The sequence below is a fragment of the Anomaloglossus baeobatrachus genome, chromosome 1, assembly GCF_048569485.1.
Source record: "Anomaloglossus baeobatrachus isolate aAnoBae1 chromosome 1, aAnoBae1.hap1, whole genome shotgun sequence".
Lineage (NCBI taxonomy): Eukaryota > Metazoa > Chordata > Amphibia > Anura > Aromobatidae > Anomaloglossus > Anomaloglossus baeobatrachus.
In genome coordinates, this window is record NC_134353.1 from 139,133,628 (window position 1) to 139,153,345 (window position 19,718).

A 19,718-nucleotide genomic window follows, 5' to 3' on the forward strand; every position below is an offset into this window, starting at 1 on the left:
ATAGCAATAATATCAGCAAATACCAATATTTGGAAATGTAGAATAGTTCTCCTGATTAGGCATGCCCTTACCTCATGAGCAGGGCATTGCAGCTTTGGTAGCAACCATTACGACATGGACTCTGCTGCTGTGGACCCGGGGAGAGTGAGTGCAGATTCATTGCACCCACACTCCTCACATGAAGGGTCCGCACTCCTAGAAAATGGGGGATACGTTCCCTGAGTGTCTCCCCCCCATATTCTAGACGGTCCAGAGTCATCGTGGGACCCCTTTATTTTTTTTCTTACAATAAATTGGTGAAAGAGGAAATGTTTTGGGGACTGTTTTTTCAAATAAATTTCTTTTGTCGATTTTTTTTTTGTTAGTACTGACAGTTTATGATGTTGGGTATCTAATAGACGCCATGACATCACAAACTGCTGGGTTTGATCTCAGGTGACTTTACAGCTAGTATCAACCCGATTTATTACCCCGTTTGCCACTGCACCAGGGCACGGGATGAGCTGGGGTGAAGCGCCAGGATTGGCGCATCTAGTGGATGCGCCACGTCTGAGGTGCCTGCGGCCTGCTATTTTTAGGCTGTGAAGGCCCAATAACTATAGACCTTCCCACCCTGAGAATACCAGACCACAGCTGTCCTCTTTACCTTGGCTGATGATCCAATTTTGGGAGGACCCTATTTTTTTGTATAATTATTAATATTTATAAAATAATTATAAAAAAAGAGCCTGGGGGGACCTCCACATTGGATCCCCAACCACGGTAAAGCTGCCAGCTGTGGTTTTCAGGCTACAGCCGTCTGCTTTACCCTAGCTGGCTATCAAAAATGGGGGGACCCAACGTCATTTTTTTTTTTAACTATTTTTTAAATAGAAAAAATTAATGGGCTTCCCTGTATTTTGATTGCCAACCAAGGTAACGGCAGGCAGATGGGGGTGGCAACCCATAGCTGTCTGCTTTATCTGCGCTGAGAATCAAAAATACCGCGGAGCGCTACGTCATTTTTTTAAAGATTTATTTTTACAGCACTGTGATGTCCAGCAATCAAAATACAGGGAAGCCCATTATGTTTTTAGTTATTTAAATAAAAAATATATATGGGCTCCCGCTGCATTTTTTGTATTGCTAGCTAAGGGTAATCCAAGCAGCTACTGGCTGCTAACCCCCACTGCTTGGTGTTACCTTCACTGGCAATGGAAAATCCAGGGAAGCATTTTTTATTTTTTTTGCCAAAAAACTACAAAAAAGGACGTGAGCTTCGCCATATTTTTGTATGCTAGCCAGGTATAGCAGGCAGGTGCTGGAAGAGTTGGATACAGCGCCAGAAGATGGCGCTTCTATGAAAGTGCCATTTTCTGAGGCGGCTGCAGACTGCAATTCGCAGCAGTGGGGCCCAGAAAGCTCAGGCCAAGCTGTGCTGCGGATTCCAATCCCCAGCTGCCTAGTTGTACCTGGCTGGACACAAAAATGGGGCGAAGCCTACGTCATTTGTTTTCTAATTATTTCATGAAATTCATGAAATAATAAAAAAAGGGCTTCCCTTTATTTTTGGTTCCCAGCCGGGTACAAATAGGCAACTGGGGGTTGGGGGCAGCCGTACCTGCCTGCTGTACCTGGCTAGCATACAAAAATATGGCGAAGCCCACATAATTTTTTCAGGGGTCAAAAAACTTCTGTATACAGTCCTGGATGGAGTATGCTGAACCTTGTAGTTATGCAGCTGCTGTCTGTATGTATGGAGAAGAGCAGACAGCAGCTGCAGAACTACAAGGCTCAGCATACTCCATCCAGGACTGTATGCAGAAGTTTTTTGCCCACCAAAAAAATGACGTGGGCTTTGCCATATTTTTGTATGCTAGCCAGGTACAGCAGGCAGCCACGGACTGCCTCCAACACCCAGTTGCCTATTTGTACCCGGCTGGGAACCAAAAATATAGGGAAGCCCGTTTTTTTTAATTATTTCACTTATTTAATTAAATAATTAAAAAACAAAATGACGTGGGCTTCGCCCCATTTTTGTGTCCAGCCAGGTACAACTAGGCAGCTGGGGATTGGAATCCACAGCACAGGTTAGCCCGAGGTTTCTGGGCGCCTCTGCTGCGAATTGCAGTCCGCAGCCGCCCCAGAAAATGGCGCTCTCATAGAAGCGCCATCATCTGGCGCTGTATCCAACTCTTCCAACAGCCCTGGAGCCGGGTGGCTTGTTGGGTAATCATGAGTTAATACTGGCTTTGTTTTACTAGCCAGTATTAAGCCAGAGATTCTTAATGTCAGGCACGTTTGACCCGGCCATTAAGAATCTCCAATAAAGGGTTAAAAAAAACACCACACAGAGAAAAAATACTTTAATAGAAATAAATACACAGACACATTAGAGACTCCATCTTTATTACCCCCTGTCAGCCCTCCACGATCCATGGTCTTCTGTCTTTCTCATTCAACAAATGCAGCTCTGCTCCATCACTGCTGCATGGGGGAAGACGCTGCTTCCCGTGCAGCCTTCACTCCGTGAGAGATCAGTGCTGCTGGCTGCTGGCGGTGACAGACGCGTTACCATAGCAACAGGGCTCCGATCATGTGATTCCCGGAGCCGCGGTTAGCGGTGACGTCACCGCTAACTGCGTTGCTATGGCAACGGTGATCTCTGTTAATGACCGGCTGTGTCAGCCGGTCCCTAACGGAACAGGGAGTCGACCGTGTGCTAGAGCATGTCGCCGGTACACGGCGATACAAAAATGTGCACCGTGTACCGGAGAGTGCAATGACAGGTCCTACATGACGCGTCATAGTCATGTGAGCAGTCTGTAGCCAATGAGATAATAGCCACGTGACTGGTCACATGGCTATTTTGACGTCTTGATAGGTCCTGCCTCACTGCTGGCAGTTCTGGTCACCGGGAGGATTCAGCGATCATCGGATGGAATAGCGGCAGGAGACAGAGTGCAAGAGGGATCACGGGGACCGGTAAGTGTTATGGCAATGTTTATTAACTGTATGTGTACATTTATAATGCGTTTTTATGTGTTTGTGATTGCCTCCCATTATATCCTATTGGTTCGAGTTCGGTTCGTCGAATGTTCGCCGAACTGAACTCGAACGAGACCTCCGTTCGATGAACCGAACTCGAGCCGAACCACGGCCAGATCGCTCATCTCTAATCTTAATCCCACTGAGACTTTATGGTAAATCCTCAAAAAGTGGAGGGACAAACAGAAATTGTGATAAGATACAAGCACTGATTACAGAAGAATGGGTTGTCATCAGTCAGGATTTGGCCCAGAATCTGATATCCAGCTGCCATTGCAGAAGTCTTAAAAAATAAAGGCCACTTCACACATAACGAGATCGTGAACGAGATCGTTACTACGTCACAGTTTCTGTGACGCAAAAACGACTTTAATAGCAATCTCGTCACGTTTGACACGTACCAACGATTCACCCCCTGCTGCGAAATCGCTGATCGATGCCGAACAGCTTGGGCCATATTTGGCTCGTTGGAGTCCTGCTGGGCTGAATGGATCTGTATGTTTGACACCCTACTAACGATTTCGTTGAAGACCTAGATGAGATGCACGAAGGCGTGTAGTTGCGTCCCCGTTTCCACGCCCCTTCTGCACCGATTGGTTGGCGCTGAGAACAATAGCGTGTAGTTACGTCACCATTTCCGCGCCCCTCTCTGCACCGATTGGTTAGCACTGAGAACACTACTGCATCGTTAGTGTGGAAAAGGCGACGCCCATCCGGCCGCCCAATGAGAACGCAGTATTGGCCACCAATCAAAGCGGAGGGGGTATGGAAAAGGCGACGAAAAAATGCACGCCTACGTGGCTCACTGCGTTTCACTACGCCCTTAATGGGATCGGAATCGTTAACATAGTTGCTGTGTGACAGGGTCCCAACGATTTGAAAGATAGTTATACGTAACGCATGCTCGTTCCTAAAGTCGTTATGTGTGACACCCTACATGCGATTTCAATAACGACTCAGCAACGACCCAGGAAGTGTGACGTAGTAGCGATCTCGTTCACGATCTCGTTACGTGTGACTGGACCTTAAGACTTGTCACTGTAAATATTGAGTCTTGAATAAACTTGATGAATTATTCAATAAAAGTGTAAAAATGTATGAAATGCTGATAATTGTACTACATAAACAATAGAAATGCAGTATGTGGCTAAAATACATAAAAATACTGATGTAGCAAACTTTGTGAAAAACAAAATATGTGTTGGTTTCAAAACTTTTGGCCACAATTATATACACATAATACACAGAAAACACTGTAAATCAATTAAAAGTGTTAAAAAATATACCGTGTGATGGTTATACTGGTGGTCAGTGGTCTGCACTATTGCTTTGTAACATTGGAGTCCTGGCTTTGAGTCTCACCTAAGGCAATAGCTACAGTATTATGCATGCAGTTATGTCTGAATTGAATTCCATTCCAGTGTGAATCTTTACAAAGTCAACAAATGTAGTGCAGACTTGGGCTAATCTAAGGCGGGCTTTACACATTGCGACATCAGTAACAATATATCGTCGGGGTCACGTCGTTAGTGACGCACATCTGGCACCGTTACCTACATCGCAACGTGTAAACCCTAGGAGCGACGATCACCGATCGCAAAAACATGAAAAATCACGTCGCTCCATTCCATAATGTTGTTGCTGCTGCCGGTACAATGTTGTTTGTCGTTCCTGCAACACCACACATCGCTATGTGTGACACCGCAGGAACGACAAACATCTCATTACCTGCGTCCCGCCGGCAATGCGGAAGGGAGGAGGTGGGCTGGATGATACGTCCCGCTCATCTCCGCCCCTCCGTTTCTATTGGCCGGCCGCTTGGTGACATCGCGGTGTCATCGCAGTGACACCGAACGCACCTCCCCCTTGAAGGAGGGATTATTCGGCAGTCACCGCGACGTCGCCGACCAGGTATGTGCATGTGAAGCTGCCGTGCGATAATGTTCGCTACGGCAGCTATCACCGCATATCGCATGTGCGACAGGGGCGGTTACTATCGCGCTCAACATCGCTAGCAATCGCTAGCGATGTCACAGCGTGTAAAGTACCCCTTAGAGTGATTATACCTTTTCATGTAAACCAAGAGACTTATATAAACATCTACTGGTCGGTCTCCTTAAGCAAATATTCAATTCGGGGCGGACATATCATTGGTGCAGTCTGTGCGGCCGCAAAGGGGCCCAAAAGGTAAGGGGGGCATTTCTACCTCCATAGCAGTTGGAATTGTACATTTTGATGAGCTCTTGGACTGCATAGGGCCCATATATTGTTTTGCACAGGGGCCTTTTTCTGTCAGTGATTCAATTACATTATATTATACAATACCTTTTAATTTAATAGTGAAGATAAGAAGGCCCAGGACAATAATGTACAGTATTACAACGGCCACAATGGCAATCTTCAGTTTCTTTTCAATACTTTTCATTGTGTTACCTAAAAAAAATAAGGATGATATTTAATTCTCTATTTTCTAATGTGAAACAAATCTAAATATCTAAATATTAAATAGTTGCTTCAGCAACACAAGTGTCCTCCTGCCCTCCATGTGCCTTATGGCCCTCTGTTTGTTGTCCTATTTATATAATAAAATAGAGAGATGCCATACCACTTGCATTTACCGAAATGACCACATATATTATTGTGATGAGGGACAGGATGATGGACATATATATCAGGATGGGGACATATAAATCAGGATGGGGGACATACAAGTACTTCTCAAAAAATTAGAATATCATCAAAAAGTTAATTTATTTTAGTAATTCAATACAAAAGGGGAAACACATATATTATATCATTCATTACACACAGAGGGATCTATTTCAAGTGTTTATTTTTGTTAATGTTTTGTTGATGACTATGGCTTACAGCCAATGAAAAGCTTAAAAGTCATTATCTCAGAAAATGTAGAATATTTTATAGGGGCAACAGAAAAAATGATTTTAAACTCACAAATATTGAAAAATATGGAATAATTAACACAAAACACCTGCAAAGGCTTCTTAAACGTTTGAAATGGTCCCTTAGTCTGGTTCAGTAAGAAACACAATCTTGGCGAAGACTGCTGACTTGACTGATGTCCAGAAGGCAGTCATTAACACACTCCACAAGGAGTGTAGCTCACAAAAGTTCATTGCTAAAGAAGCTGGCTGTTCACAGAGTGCTATATCCAAGCATAATAATGGAACGTTGAGTGGAAGGAAAAAGTGTGGTAGAAAAGGGTGAACAAGCGACTGGGATAACCGCAGCCTGGATATAATTGTTAAGAAAAGGCTATTCAAAAATTGGGGAGAGATTTACAAAGATTGGACTGCTGATGGAGTCAGTGCTTCAAGAGCCACCACACACAGACGTATCCAGGACATGGGCTACAACTGTCGCATTCCTTGTGTCAAGCCACTCATGACCAGTAGACAACTCCAGAAGCGTCTAACCTAGGCCAGGGAGAAAAAGAACTGTCTGGAGGAAGAGTGGAGAGGCCACAATCCAAGCTAATGGAGGTCTAGTGTGACGTTTCCACAATCAGTGATGGTTTAAGGAGCCATGTCATCTGCTGGTGTAGGTCCACTGTGTTTTTTCAAGACTAAAGTCAGGGAAGCCGTCTGCCAGGACATTTTAGAGCACTTCATGCTTCCCTCTGCCGACAAGCTTTTTGGAGATGGAAAATTCATTTTCTAGCAAGACTTGGCACTTGTCCACAATGCCAAAAGTACCAATACCTGGTTTAATAACCACAGTATCACTGTGCTTGATAGCCAGCAAATTTGCCTGACCTAAACTCCATAGAGAATCTATGGGGTATTGTCAAGAGGAAGATGAGAGACACCAGACCCAACAATGCAGATGAGCTGAAGGCTGTTATCAAAGCAACATGGGCTTCCATAACACCTCAGCAGTGCTACAGGCTGATCACCTCCATGCCACACCACATAGATGCAGTAATCCATGCAAAAGGAGCCCTGAGCAAGTATTGAGTGAATTTACTATACAGACTTTTCAGTAGGCCATCATTTCTGAGCTTAAAATCATTTTTTTACAGTTGGTCTTATAGAATATTATAATTTTCTGAGAGAATGACTTTTGGGTTTTCTTTGACTGTAAGCCATAATCATCAACATTAACAGAAAAAAACACCTGAAATAGATCCCCCTGTGTGAAATGACTCTATATAATATACGAGTTTCCATTTTTGTTCTGAATTATTAAAATAAATTACCATATTTTTTGTTTTATAAGACGCACCGGATTATAAGGCGCACCCCAAATTTAGAGATAAAAAAAATAGTGTCCGTCTTATACTCTGGTGTTGTCTTACCGGAGGGGGGCAGCAGCGATGGTGGAGTGGAGTCACAGGAGGCAGGGGCAGTGCTGGTGGGGTCAGTGCTGGCATCAGTGGGGTCTGTGCTGGCAGCAATGGGCTCTGTGCTGGCAGCGGTGGGTCTGTGCTGGCAGCGGTGGGACTGTGCTGGCAGTTTTAGATCTGTTCTGACAGTGGAAGCTGCAGTGGCTTTGTAGAGCAGGCCGGTGCGACGGGTGTCCCAGATGCTCTGTCAGCAGTTCAGGCTTCAAAGAAATGGTGTCCGGAGCGGCACGTGCACAGATGGAGCTCTCAGCCGAGAGCTCCATCTGCGCACGCGCTGATTCCAGGTGCCATCATTTGAAGCCAGAGCATCTGGGACACCAGCCATGCAACCACCACAACTTCCTCTGCCAACACAGCCACCACAGCCTGCACAAAGAGGCAGCCAGCCGGACACCTGCCCACACAGAGAGGCAGCCAGCTGGCCACCTGTCCACACAGAAAGGTGGCCAGCTGGCCTCCTGCTCACACAGAGAGGCAGCCAGCCGGACGCCTGCCCGCACAGGGAGGCAGCCAGACGGCCACCTGCCCGCATAGAGAGGCAGCCAGCCGGCCGCCTGTCCACACAAAGAGGCAGCCAGCCGGCCACCTGCCCAAACAGAGAGACAGACAGCCCCCCATGCCAATTCTCCACCTTCCGGTAAGCTATGTTCGGATTTTAAGACGCATCCCTCATTTTCCTCCCAAATTTTTGAGAGGAAAAGTGTGTTTTATAATCTGAAAAATATGGAAACTTTTTGATGATATTCTAATTTATTGAAATGCACTTATATTTAAAAACGTGATTTTCTGGATTTTTTTTATTCTGCCTGTCACAGTTGAAGTGTACCTATGATAAAAGCTTCATACCTCTCCATTTTTTGTAGGTGGGAAAACTTGCAATATTGGCTGTGTATCAAATGCATACTTCTCGCACTAATATATATATATATATATATATATATTTATATATATATATTATTTTTTTATATATATATAATATATATATAAATATATACTGTATGTGTGTGTGTATATATATATATATATATATATATATATATATATATATATATATATACTCAGTTGAAACCAGAAGTTTACATACCTCTTAAAAGACACATATGCATGATTTTTTCAGTATCTGACATGGAATTAGAATAAACCTTTCCCGCTTTAGGTCAATTAGGATTACTAAATTTATTTATATTTGCGAAATGCCAGAATAATGAGCGAGAAAGTATGGTTCAAGGCATTTTTTATTACTTTCTGCAAAGTTAAAAGTTTACATACATTTCATTAGTATTTGGTACCATTGCCCTTAAACTGTATGACTTGGGTGAAACATTTTGGATATCCTTACACAAGTTTCTCACAATAGTTAGTAGGAATTTGAGCCCATTCCTCCTGACAGAACTGGGGTCATGTTTGTAGGTCGCTTTGCACGCACCTGCCTTTTCAGCTTTGCCCATAAATTTTCAATAGGATCGAGATCAGGGTTTTATGATGGCCAGTTCAAAATGTTGACTTTGTTATCCTATGGCCACTTACAACCACTTTGGCAGTATGCTTTGGGTTATTGTCCATTTGAAGACCCATTTCTGCCCAAGCTTTAAGTTCCTGGCTGATGTCTTGAGATGTTGCTTCAGTTTTGCCACACAATCTTCTTTCCTCATGATTCCATCTATTTTGTGAAGTGCACCAGTCCTTCCTGCAGCAAAAAAAAACTCACACCATGCTGCCACCCACGTGTTTCACTGTTGAGATGGTGTTCTTAGGCTTCAAAGCTTTTCCTTTTTTCCTCCAAATGTAAAGATGGTCATTGTGGCCAAACAGTTCACTTTTGGTTTTGTCAGTGGAAAGGAGATGTCTCCCAAAATTAAGGTCTTTGTTCATGTGTGCATTTGCAAACATTAATTTGGCTTTTTTTCTTTTTCTTTTGAAGTAATGGCTTCTTCCTTGCACAGTGGCCTTTCAGCCCATGTTGATACAGTATTCGTTTCACTGTGGTTAATGACACAATGTTGCTAGGTTGCTTCAGCATCTTCACAAGGTCCTTTGCTTTTGCTTTTGGTTTGATATGCACATGTCTTACCAAGCACATTCATCCCTGGTACACAGAACCTGTCTCCTTCCTGAGCGGTATGATGGCTGGATATTCCCATCTTGTTTGTACTTGCATATAAATGTTTACACAGATGAACAAGGCACCTTCAGGTACCTAGAATTTGCACCCAAGGATGAACCAGACTTGTGCAAGTCCACAATTCTCCTTCTGAGATCATGGCTGATTTCTTTTGACTTTCCCATGATGCTGCACAAAGAAGCAGTGGGTTTCAGGTGTGCATTAAAATACATCCATTGGTGTGTCTTTAATTAACTCAGATATTTGCCAATAAACGTATCAGAAGCTTCCAAAGACATGACATCATCATATGGGCTGTCCCATAATGTTTAAAGGCATGGTACTCTTAAGGGGGCTTTACACGCTGCGATATCGCTAACGATTTATCATCGGGGTCACGGTGTTTGTGACGCACATCCGGCGTTGTTAGCGACATCGCAGCGTGTGACACGTACGAGTGACCTTAAACGATCGCAAAAGAGACAAAAATCGTTGGTTTTGGAAAGGTCATCCAAAAACCAAATATCATTGTCTGCTTAGTAGAGATGTTGTTCCTCGTTCCTGCGGCATCACACATCGCTATGTGTGACACCGCAGGAGCGACGAACATCTCCTTACCTCCGTCCACCGGCAATGCGGAAGGAAGGAGGTGGGCGGAATTTTCCAGCCACTCATCTCCGCCCCTCCTTTGCTATTGGACAGCTGCCGTGTGACGTCGCTATGACGCCGCACGAACCGCCCCCTTAGAAAGGAAGAGGATCGCCAGCCAGAGCGATGTCGCTGACCAGGTAAGTGCGTGTGACGCTGCCGTAGCGATAATGTTTGCTACGGCAGCGATCACACAATATCGCACACACGACGGGGGAGGGTGCTATCGCGCGCAACATCGCTAGCAATTGCTAGCGATGTTTCAGCGAGTAAAGCACCCTTTAGTGTTTGTAAGCTTTTGACTTTGCAGAAAGTTATAAAAAATGCCTTAAAACATTTTCTCTCTCATTATTCTGGCATTTGGCAAATATAAATAATTTTGGTGATCTGATTCCTAATTGACCTAAAACAGGAAAGGTTTAGTCTGATTTCATGTCAGATAATGAAAACAACATGTATATGTGTATTTTAAGATACTGTATGTAAACTTCTGAATTGAACTGTTTATACAGTGGTGGAAATAATTATTTGATCCCTTGCTGATTTTGTAAGTTTGCCTATTTAGAAATACATGAACAATCTATAATTTTAAGGGTAGGTTAATTTCAACAGTGAGCGATAGAATATCCAAAATAAAATCCAGAAAATCACGTTGTATAAATTTATAAATTTATTTGCATTTTGCAAAGAATAATAAGTATTTGATCCCCTACCAACCATTGAGTTCTGGTTCCTACAGAGCAGTAAGACCTGTACAAACTCAATTAATCAGTCAGACTCTAACCTCTACAACATGGACAAGACCAAAGAGCCTTCCAGTGATGCCAGGGACAAGACCATAGACCTGCACAAGGCTGGAATGGGCTACAAAACCATACGTAATATGCTGGGTGAGGAGACAACGGTTGGTGCAATAGTGACAAAATGGAAGAAATACAAAATGACTTTCAGTCGACATAGATTTGGAGCTCCTTGCAAAATCTCACCTCATGGAGAATCCAGGAGCATGAAGAAGGTGAGAGATCAGCCTAAAACTACACGGGAGGAACTTATTAATGATCTCAAGGCAGCTGGGATCACTGTCACCACTGTCACCAAGAAAACCATTGGTAACACATCACGCCGTAATGGATTAAAATCCTGCAGTACTTGTAAAGTCCCACTGCTCAAGAAAGCACAGGCCCATCTGAAGTGTGCCAATGAACACCTGGATGATTCTCAGAGGGATTGGGAGGAGGTGCCTTGGTCAGATGAGACGAAAATTGAGCTCTTTAGCATTACCTCAACTCTCCTCATTTGGAGGAAGAGAAATGCTGCCTATTACCCAAAGAACACCATCCCCACTGTCAAGTATGGAGGTGGAAACATTATGTTTTGGGGATGTTTATCTACTAAGGGCACAGGACTACTTCACCACATCAATGGGACAATGGATGATGCTATGTTCCTTAAAATCCTGAGTAACAACCTTCTTCTCTGCACCGGGACATTAAAAATAGGTCATGGTTGGATCTTCCAGCACAACAGTAATCCAAACATACAGGCAAGGCAACAAACGAGTCGCTCAAAAAGAAGCACATGAAGCTCATGGAGGTGCCTAGCCAGTCTCCAGACCTTAATCCCATAGAAAAAATATGGAGGCAGCTGAAGCTCAGAGTTGCCAAGTGATAGCCTCGAACTCTTAATGATTTAGAGATAATCTGCAAAGAGAAGTGGACCAAATTTCCTTCTGACATGTGCGGAAACCTCATCATCAACTACAAAAGATGTATAACTGCTGTGTTTGCCAACAAGGGATTTGCCACCAAGTATTAAGTCTTGTTTGCCAGAGGGATCAAATACTTATTTCTCTCTGCAAAATGCAAATAAATTAATATAATTTAGAAATTGAATCACTAGCTGTAAAAATTAACCTACCCTTAAAATTATTGAGTGTGTCTTTGTCAGTGGGCAATCTTAAAAAATCAGCAGAGGATCAAATACTTATTTCCCCCACTGTACGATTATATATATATATATATATATATATATATATATATATATATATATATATATATATATATATATATATATATATATATGTATATATATATCTATATATATATATATACTTCCTGACAGACGTTCTGTCGCTTATCCATGTTATTTCAATAAAAGCCTATACCCTGACTTTAAATTCATCCATTGGTTTTATAAATTACTCTTTTGAAAGCTGAAACCCTCCCAAATTTGGTTTAGGTTATGAAAATAAAGTTGCTACAAAGCTGAAATATTGATCATTTAATGAACACAGAAAGGTCAGGTTTTGGCAAGACAAAAGTTTTGTCGCCGTGCCATATAATGCACCCAAATCCTAGTTTACATCCTCACCTGTGCTCACTAAATGATCAGTTAATTAGTGGGTGTGTATAAAAAGAAAACCAGCACCCCAGACCTTCACTTGAACTGCAACTTGACCTCTGACAACATGCCAAAAATCCACCCTGCGACCAAAGCCTTGATTATCAAGAGGCTGAACACCAGATCCACTGCAGAGGTGTCTGGCACCTTTAATGTGTCTCAGCATCAAGTATAAAGAATTAAAAAAGATTTGAAAAGACTGGAGATGTATTTGACAAGCCTAGGTCCGGCAGACCCCACAAGACAACTGCTGAGGAGAAACGTTTCTTGGTTAGAAAATCCAAAACCAGCTCTTCTTCCACTGCAGCAGAGCTCCAACAGGCCTGGTCACCTCAAGTCCCTGTGTCAATTAGAACAGTTTGTAGGATTCTGTCTCGAAATGGCCTCCATGGCCGAATCAGTGCCCAGAAGCCAGCACTAAACAAAAGGCAATTAAAAACGTGTGGCGTTTGCCAAGTCCTACAGCCTGCTAAACAAATGGACGCTTGAAAAGTGGCAGAAGGTGGATTTCTCTAATGAATCTTCAGTTAAATTACACGACAGCCGCCGCAAATACTGCAGGAGACCTACTGGAGCCCGTATGGATCCAAAATACACCCAGAAAACAGTTAAGTTTGGTGGTGGAAAGATTATGGTTTGGGGTTACATTCAGTATGGGGGTCTGCGAAACATTTGCAAGGTGGAAGGATATATCAATAGTCTAAAATATCAAGAAGTATTAGCTACCTCTTACATTCCCAATCATAAAAGGAGTTAAATTCTGCGCAGGATGGTGCTCCATATCATACATCTATCTCTACAACAAAGTTCCTCCTGGCAAAGAAGATAAATGTGCTCTAGGACTGGTCATCCCATTCACCAGACATGAATATCATTGAGCATGGGTAGGGCGAAAGAGGAAGCTTGAAAGACAAAACCACAGAATCTAGATGAACTCTGGGAGGCATGTAAGAGACTGCATTCTTTGCTATTTCTGATGACTTCATCAATAAATTGTATGATTCATTGTTGAACCGCATGGATGCAGTACTTCAAGCTCATGGAAGTCACACAACATATTAAATATGGCTGTAACAACTTCATTCACCAATGTTATGTAACATATCTTTGTATTAGAAGTTAATTATTTGTTTGAATTTCACATTACTTTCTGTGGGCAACAAAACCTTTGTCTTGCCAAAATCTGACATTTCTGTGTTCATTAAATGATCAATATTTCAGCTTTACAGCAACATTATTTGCATAACCTAAACCAAATTTAGGAGGGTTTCAGCTTTCAAAAGAGTAATTTATAAAACCAATGGATGAATTTAAAGTCAGGTTATAAGCTTTTATTTACATAACATGGATAAGCGACAGAACCTCTGTCAGGGAGTGTATGTATATATATATATATATATATATATATATATATACATATATATATTTATGATAGATAGATATACACACACACACACACACACACACACACACACACCTCTGTAGTGTATCTAGGGTCTGATTTAGATCTGCACCCCCCATTCCCACCTATCTGAATGTTGGTTAGATGTACTGGCCCATGTAGCTTTCTAAATCTAAGAAATACATGTATGTTGCCCCTCCTTCTTCTTCATTATGTGATAATGTCACCCATCTTGTACTAATGTCCCTTATCCTGAGCCTCTTCCAGGTATTTCAGGTATATATGTCACCCATCCTGGTATATATGCCCCCTTCCTGGGTTCATTCTACTATATATGTCCCCCATACTGGGCCTATCATGGTATATATGTCCCAATTTCAATATATAGTATGTCCTCCTTCTTGGTATAACTGACTTTCATCCTGGGCCCCATCCTATTATATACTGCTCCCATCCTGTGACCCTTCTGGCATATATGTCCCCCAACCTGGAATAATATACTGTCCCACATTCTGGGATGTATTGCCTGTCCCCCATCTTGTTATATATGTCTCCCATCCTGGACCCATCTGATATATGGGTGGCACGGTGGCTCAGTGGTTAGTACTGCAGCCTTGCAGCGCTGGGGTCCTGGGTTCAAATCCCTCCAAGGACAACATCTGCAAGGAGTTTGTATGTTCTCTCTGTGTTTGTGTGGGTTTCCTCTGGGTACTCTGGTTTCCTCCCACACTCCAAAGACATACAGATAGGGACTCTAGATTGTGAGCCCCAATGGGGACAGTGTTGCCAATATATGTAAAGCGCTGTGGAATTAATAGCGTTATATAAATGAATACAATTATTATTATTATTATTATTATTATTATTATTTATGTACCCCATTATGGTATCTATGCCCCCCATCCTGGTATATATGTCCCCTATCCTGGGACCATCTGGGCCCATCTTGGTATATATGTCCCCCCATGCCAGGCCCATCTTCAGCTATATGTCCCCCTTCCTAGTATATATGTATCACATCCTGGTATATATTTCCCTCATCTTTGTATATGTACACACCTTATATTGAGTACCATTCTGACATACACTGTCCCACATACTGGTATATATTGTTTGTCCCCCATCATGGTTTATATGTCCTCCATCCTGAACTTATCCTGGTATGTATGCCACCTATCTTGGTATATATGCCCCCCCATACTGGTATATCTGTCCCCCTTTTGGGACCATCCTGGAATATATATTCCCCGTCCTCGGACCATCCTGGTATATAAGTCTCCCATTCTGGTATATATATGTTCACCATCATGGGCCCATCCTGGTATACAACATATGCCCCCATCTTAGTATATATGCCCCCCCATCCTGGTATATCTTTCCCCCATTCTGGGACCATGCATGTATAGATGTCCCCTATCCTGGTATACATATCTCCATTTATGGTATATCTGTCCTCAATCCTGGTATATCTGTCCCCCATTCTGGGACCATTCTAGTATATCTGTCCCCATTCTGGGACCATCATTGTATATATATCACTCTTCCTGTTATACAAGTAATTTTAATTTTTTAAAGTTTGGATTCATAGTGCTGTGTTTTGAGGATCGTAGTGGACAGTTGTCTGACATTGTATTGTAAGGTTTTTCTAATGATGTAATATCTGCCTACCCACATAGGTACAATAGTGGAATTGCAGAGCAAACCAATTAAAACACTTTCTATGAAGCAGTATGTAAACTGTCAACATGAATATAAGCTATGTGAGGACATTTAGCACCATGTTTAGGCTTCCTTCTTAAAGCGTAAGAAAATCTTAGTTATGAGCAACACAACAAAAGTAATAGCATAATCAAACTTAATTGAGCCATAGTTAACCTTAAAGCATTGTGAATGAGCTCCAGTTAAAGTGGTTGTTGTATGAAAAGAGACATCTATAACTTTCGTTATTCATCTGATATTGTTGGGAAAAGCACTACAAAGTCATACATTTCTAAAACCCTGCAGAGGACATGTAGCATTACATGGTAATGAAGGCATGGACAGGTCAGGTCTACCAGGAGGTCTCTGTTTTGGCTCAAAATCGATTGTGAGGGGAACAATATTCCTAATAGGGCAAATGTAGAGGGGTTCTATTCAGGGGACAACCTATGTAACAGGTATCAATAATACAAAAAAAAGTAACAGTATATTTCATATAATACAATGTTTCAATTTTAGATCATAGAGTAAAAATAGTAGAATCATCTAAGGAGAGAACTGAATTCCACATTTTTCCACTTTGTACAAGTTTGACATAACACAAGTCCACCAAAGATGCAAATCTACTATATATACTTTATAGCCTAGACTAGAGGACAGACATAGGGGGAACAAGGGGACATATCCCATGGACATGTTATACATCCATTCAAAATTATTTTCCTGGGAGGAATATAGCTACATAGCCAAGAAGCTGACATAATAATAGTAATAATCATTAATAAGTATTGTTACCAATGATTTCGTACAGTAATAAAACATAAGAAAAACGTACCGCCTGGTATTAAAGATTTTACCGACTGAACGTCCAATTGTTTATAGTCTAGCTGGTCAAGACATGTAGCATCCTCATCATTGCCAGAGGATTTTGACCACTTTGCCATTTAAATCTGTGAAATGAAAGAACAATTAACATTAGAAAAAACACAATGAAAGCGTGAATTTTTCAAATAATGGAAAACATGAATGAATCATCACTAGCTTAAAAAAGAAAGAAATAGATAGAAAGATATATGTAGACAGATGGAAAGATAGATGATACATAGATAGATAGATAATGTAGATGAAAATCCTCTCACCTGCAATGAAATTACAAGAAATGTGGAGAATTTTAAGTATATTATGCAACTGATGGATTTTCAATAGAAAACAAAATGTTCTTTGTGTCCTATATTTATAAGAAAGGGAGATGACAATCTAGCACAAAAGTCACTGATGTTATGCAACATGGGGAAATGAGTCACATTTTTTGCACAATGTTTTTATTTTCTAAGGAAACATTCCATAGTATTGCAGTATGGCTACTAGGAATATTCAATGTTGTTTTATACATATCATGTGTATATTCTATGTATATAAGGTACTTACTTAAGCCCTTAACCCCTTCACCTCTTAACGATCTCTAGTTAGAGTTCTGGTGGTCCCAAACGTTTTCCATTTAAGGATTATGAAGGCCACTGTGCTCTTAGGAACCTTGAGTACTGCAGAAACCTTTGTAACCTTGGCCAGATCTGTGCCTTGCCACAATTCTGTCTCTGAGCCCCTTGGGCACTTCCTTTGACCTCAAGATTCTCATTTGGTCTGACATGCACTGTAAGCTGTAAGGTCTTATATAGACAGGTGTGTGCCTTTCCAAATCAAGTTCTATGCGTTTAATGAAACACAGCTGAACTACAATGAAGGAGTAGAACCATCTCAAGGAGGATCACAAGGAAATGGACTGCATGTGACTTAAATATGAATGTCTGAGCAAAGGGTCTGAATATTTATTACCATGTGATATTTCAGTTTTTCTTGTTTAATAAATTTGCAAAAATGTCCACATTTCTGTTTTTTTCTGTCAAGATGGGGTGCAGAGTGTACATTAATGAGAAAAAAATGAACTTTTCTGAATTGATTAAATGACTGCAATGAAGCAAAGAGTGAAAAATTTAAAAGGATCTGAATACTTTCCGTACCCACTGTATATGTGCATCCTACAAGACAGACATCCCGGTGAATTCCGTGAATGATTTTGAATGTACTGTAAGGACTCGTAAGTGTGGGGACCCTTGATGTTGGGTTACGAGCTTACGTATTTTGGTCAAAATATGGACCAATACCAAACTTTATTAATAATCATTTTATATATTTTTTTATTGCATATTTTTTCTGCACCCTTTGGGGTATCTGTTCTGTCGTTGGCTCATCGGTATTCTGCACTTGTGTTCCCCCTGCCTTTATCATAGGGGGCCGGCTGCATCCTGCTACTGCATTTGCTGTTTGACCTTTGCAGATCCAAATCTTTAACAAGGTTTGGCTCAGTTGAGGTTGCTGACATGAAGTCTGGGTCATAAGCGGAAGATGCTTCATGACACCAAGCTCCCTCTTATTCCTCACTTGTCTCAATCGAAAATGTTTTCTTGCTTTTGGATCCAGCTGTTCTTCTGTATGTGGTACTGGGAGTATTGCAGATAGAGTGTTTGGATACTTTAAAGTCCAATTCTTCCCTGAAACTCCTTTCCTAATCTTCCTAATGGGAGGTGCCATGCAGAAATAGCATTTGTTAGTGTGATCGGATGGTTTTCTCCAAATCATTGGGACTGCAAATGGTATAGATTGCCTCTTCCCATGCAACCACTTGGTAATATGTGATGCACATCTATGGAAGCATATGTGTAGAGCCCAACTCTTGTCCTGATCTTCTATTCTGCAGCCAAAATACAGGTTGTAGGATTTCATTATTATGGTAGTCAGGTTTTGCCTTTGAGATGCAAAAGTTACTGTTTTGGATATGTAGCAAAAATCTGCTTTGGTAAAGGATTTGTCCAACATAAACTCCCAAAAAAAATTTAAGCTAATGCTGTATAGTTATATAAAACACCCCTACATTTTTTTGTTTTCTAATTTTTGTTCCTCTTGAATTATCCAATTATTCTATGCACACTTTGTTTACAGCTCAACCTAACATGGCATCTTCCTATGCCAAACTTCACAGTGACACTTCCTTGTGCCCATCCTGTAGTAATGTCCCCTTGGGCTCTTCTTGTTGTAGCAGTGCTCTCTCCTGTAGAATTGCCCCTTATTCTGCCATTCTTTACACACAGAAAAAACAAACACAGTTTCTCACCTATCCTTGTTCCCTCAGTGCCCTGTGTCCTGACTCTTGTGGCTGCTGATCGCTGTTGGTGCAGGGCCGTGCAGTCAGAGGACTGATTTCCAGGCGCTGTGCAGGGACGCGCTCTCTATGCAGCTTCTCCAGTGATCTTTGTAGTAGCTGTATACATTGCTCCCATCTGCGCAGCGCCCGTGAATCAGTCATCCGATATACAGTGCTGACTGCACAGCCCCAGCACAGGCAGCGTTCAGCAAGGTGGCAACTGCCTGCGCGCCGCCAGCAGCATGGGGGCTGCATGCAGCGTGACTCCTGCACGACAGGATGTGTGGGAGGGTGCAGGGAAGGGGGGGCGGGGACTCCGGCACTATGTACCCGCCCAGCAGGGCGGCTACATGACATCAGCTATAATGCCCATCAACAAGGCGAGCATAAGCTCCTGTCCTGTCATCGTGACATCACAGGAAGCAGCAAAATCGCGGCAGAGCTGGGGGAGAGGGGCTGACAGCAGGGCAGGTAGGTAGTTACTATCTACTTACCTGCCCCAATGTAGCCCAATAGTGTAATGACAAGAAAAAGACAAAATAAGCCAGATAACCCCTTTAAAGGAAGAACAAGAGATATCTGAAAAAACATAAAGAAACATGTCAATATGCTAAGAAACTAAAACAAGACAATCCTTTGCTGTATACCTTATACAGAGCGCATTTATAAATGTAAATGATGCAACTGTAATTTGGATTTGTTCATCGGAGCTGAGTTTACAGTTTTGGATTAGTCAGCCTAAGAAAATAGAATACTTAAGGTTTAAAAGACTACAAAGATAATGTAAAATACTAGCTACTAGCAAGGCAATAATGATGATATAATAATAAATATGTATTTTTTTTATAAGTCTGCATGAAAGGTGTCATAAGTAAGTACA

At 41.9% G+C, this 19,718-nt stretch overlaps 1 protein-coding gene and 1 long non-coding RNA gene across 2 annotated transcripts in view; one reads left to right on the plus strand and one right to left on the minus strand.

Moving 5' to 3' along the window:
- Positions 1 to 16,867, minus strand: part of LOC142290399 (macrophage scavenger receptor types I and II-like) — a 127,324-nt gene extending 110,457 nt beyond the window's left edge. Inside the window, exons 1-3 of the mRNA XM_075334359.1 lie at positions 16,779 to 16,867; positions 16,475 to 16,589; positions 5,353 to 5,460 (exon numbers count right to left, since the gene is read on the minus strand). Coding sequence (XP_075190474.1) covers positions 5,353 to 5,460; positions 16,475 to 16,583 — 217 coding nt within the window. The 5' untranslated portion in view covers positions 16,584 to 16,589; positions 16,779 to 16,867. The remainder of the gene's footprint in view (positions 1 to 5,352; positions 5,461 to 16,474; positions 16,590 to 16,778) is intronic.
- LOC142290409 (uncharacterized) overlaps positions 1 to 19,718 on the plus strand; it is a 158,334-nt gene that overhangs the window by 113,163 nt on the left and 25,453 nt on the right. The window lies entirely within an intron of this gene.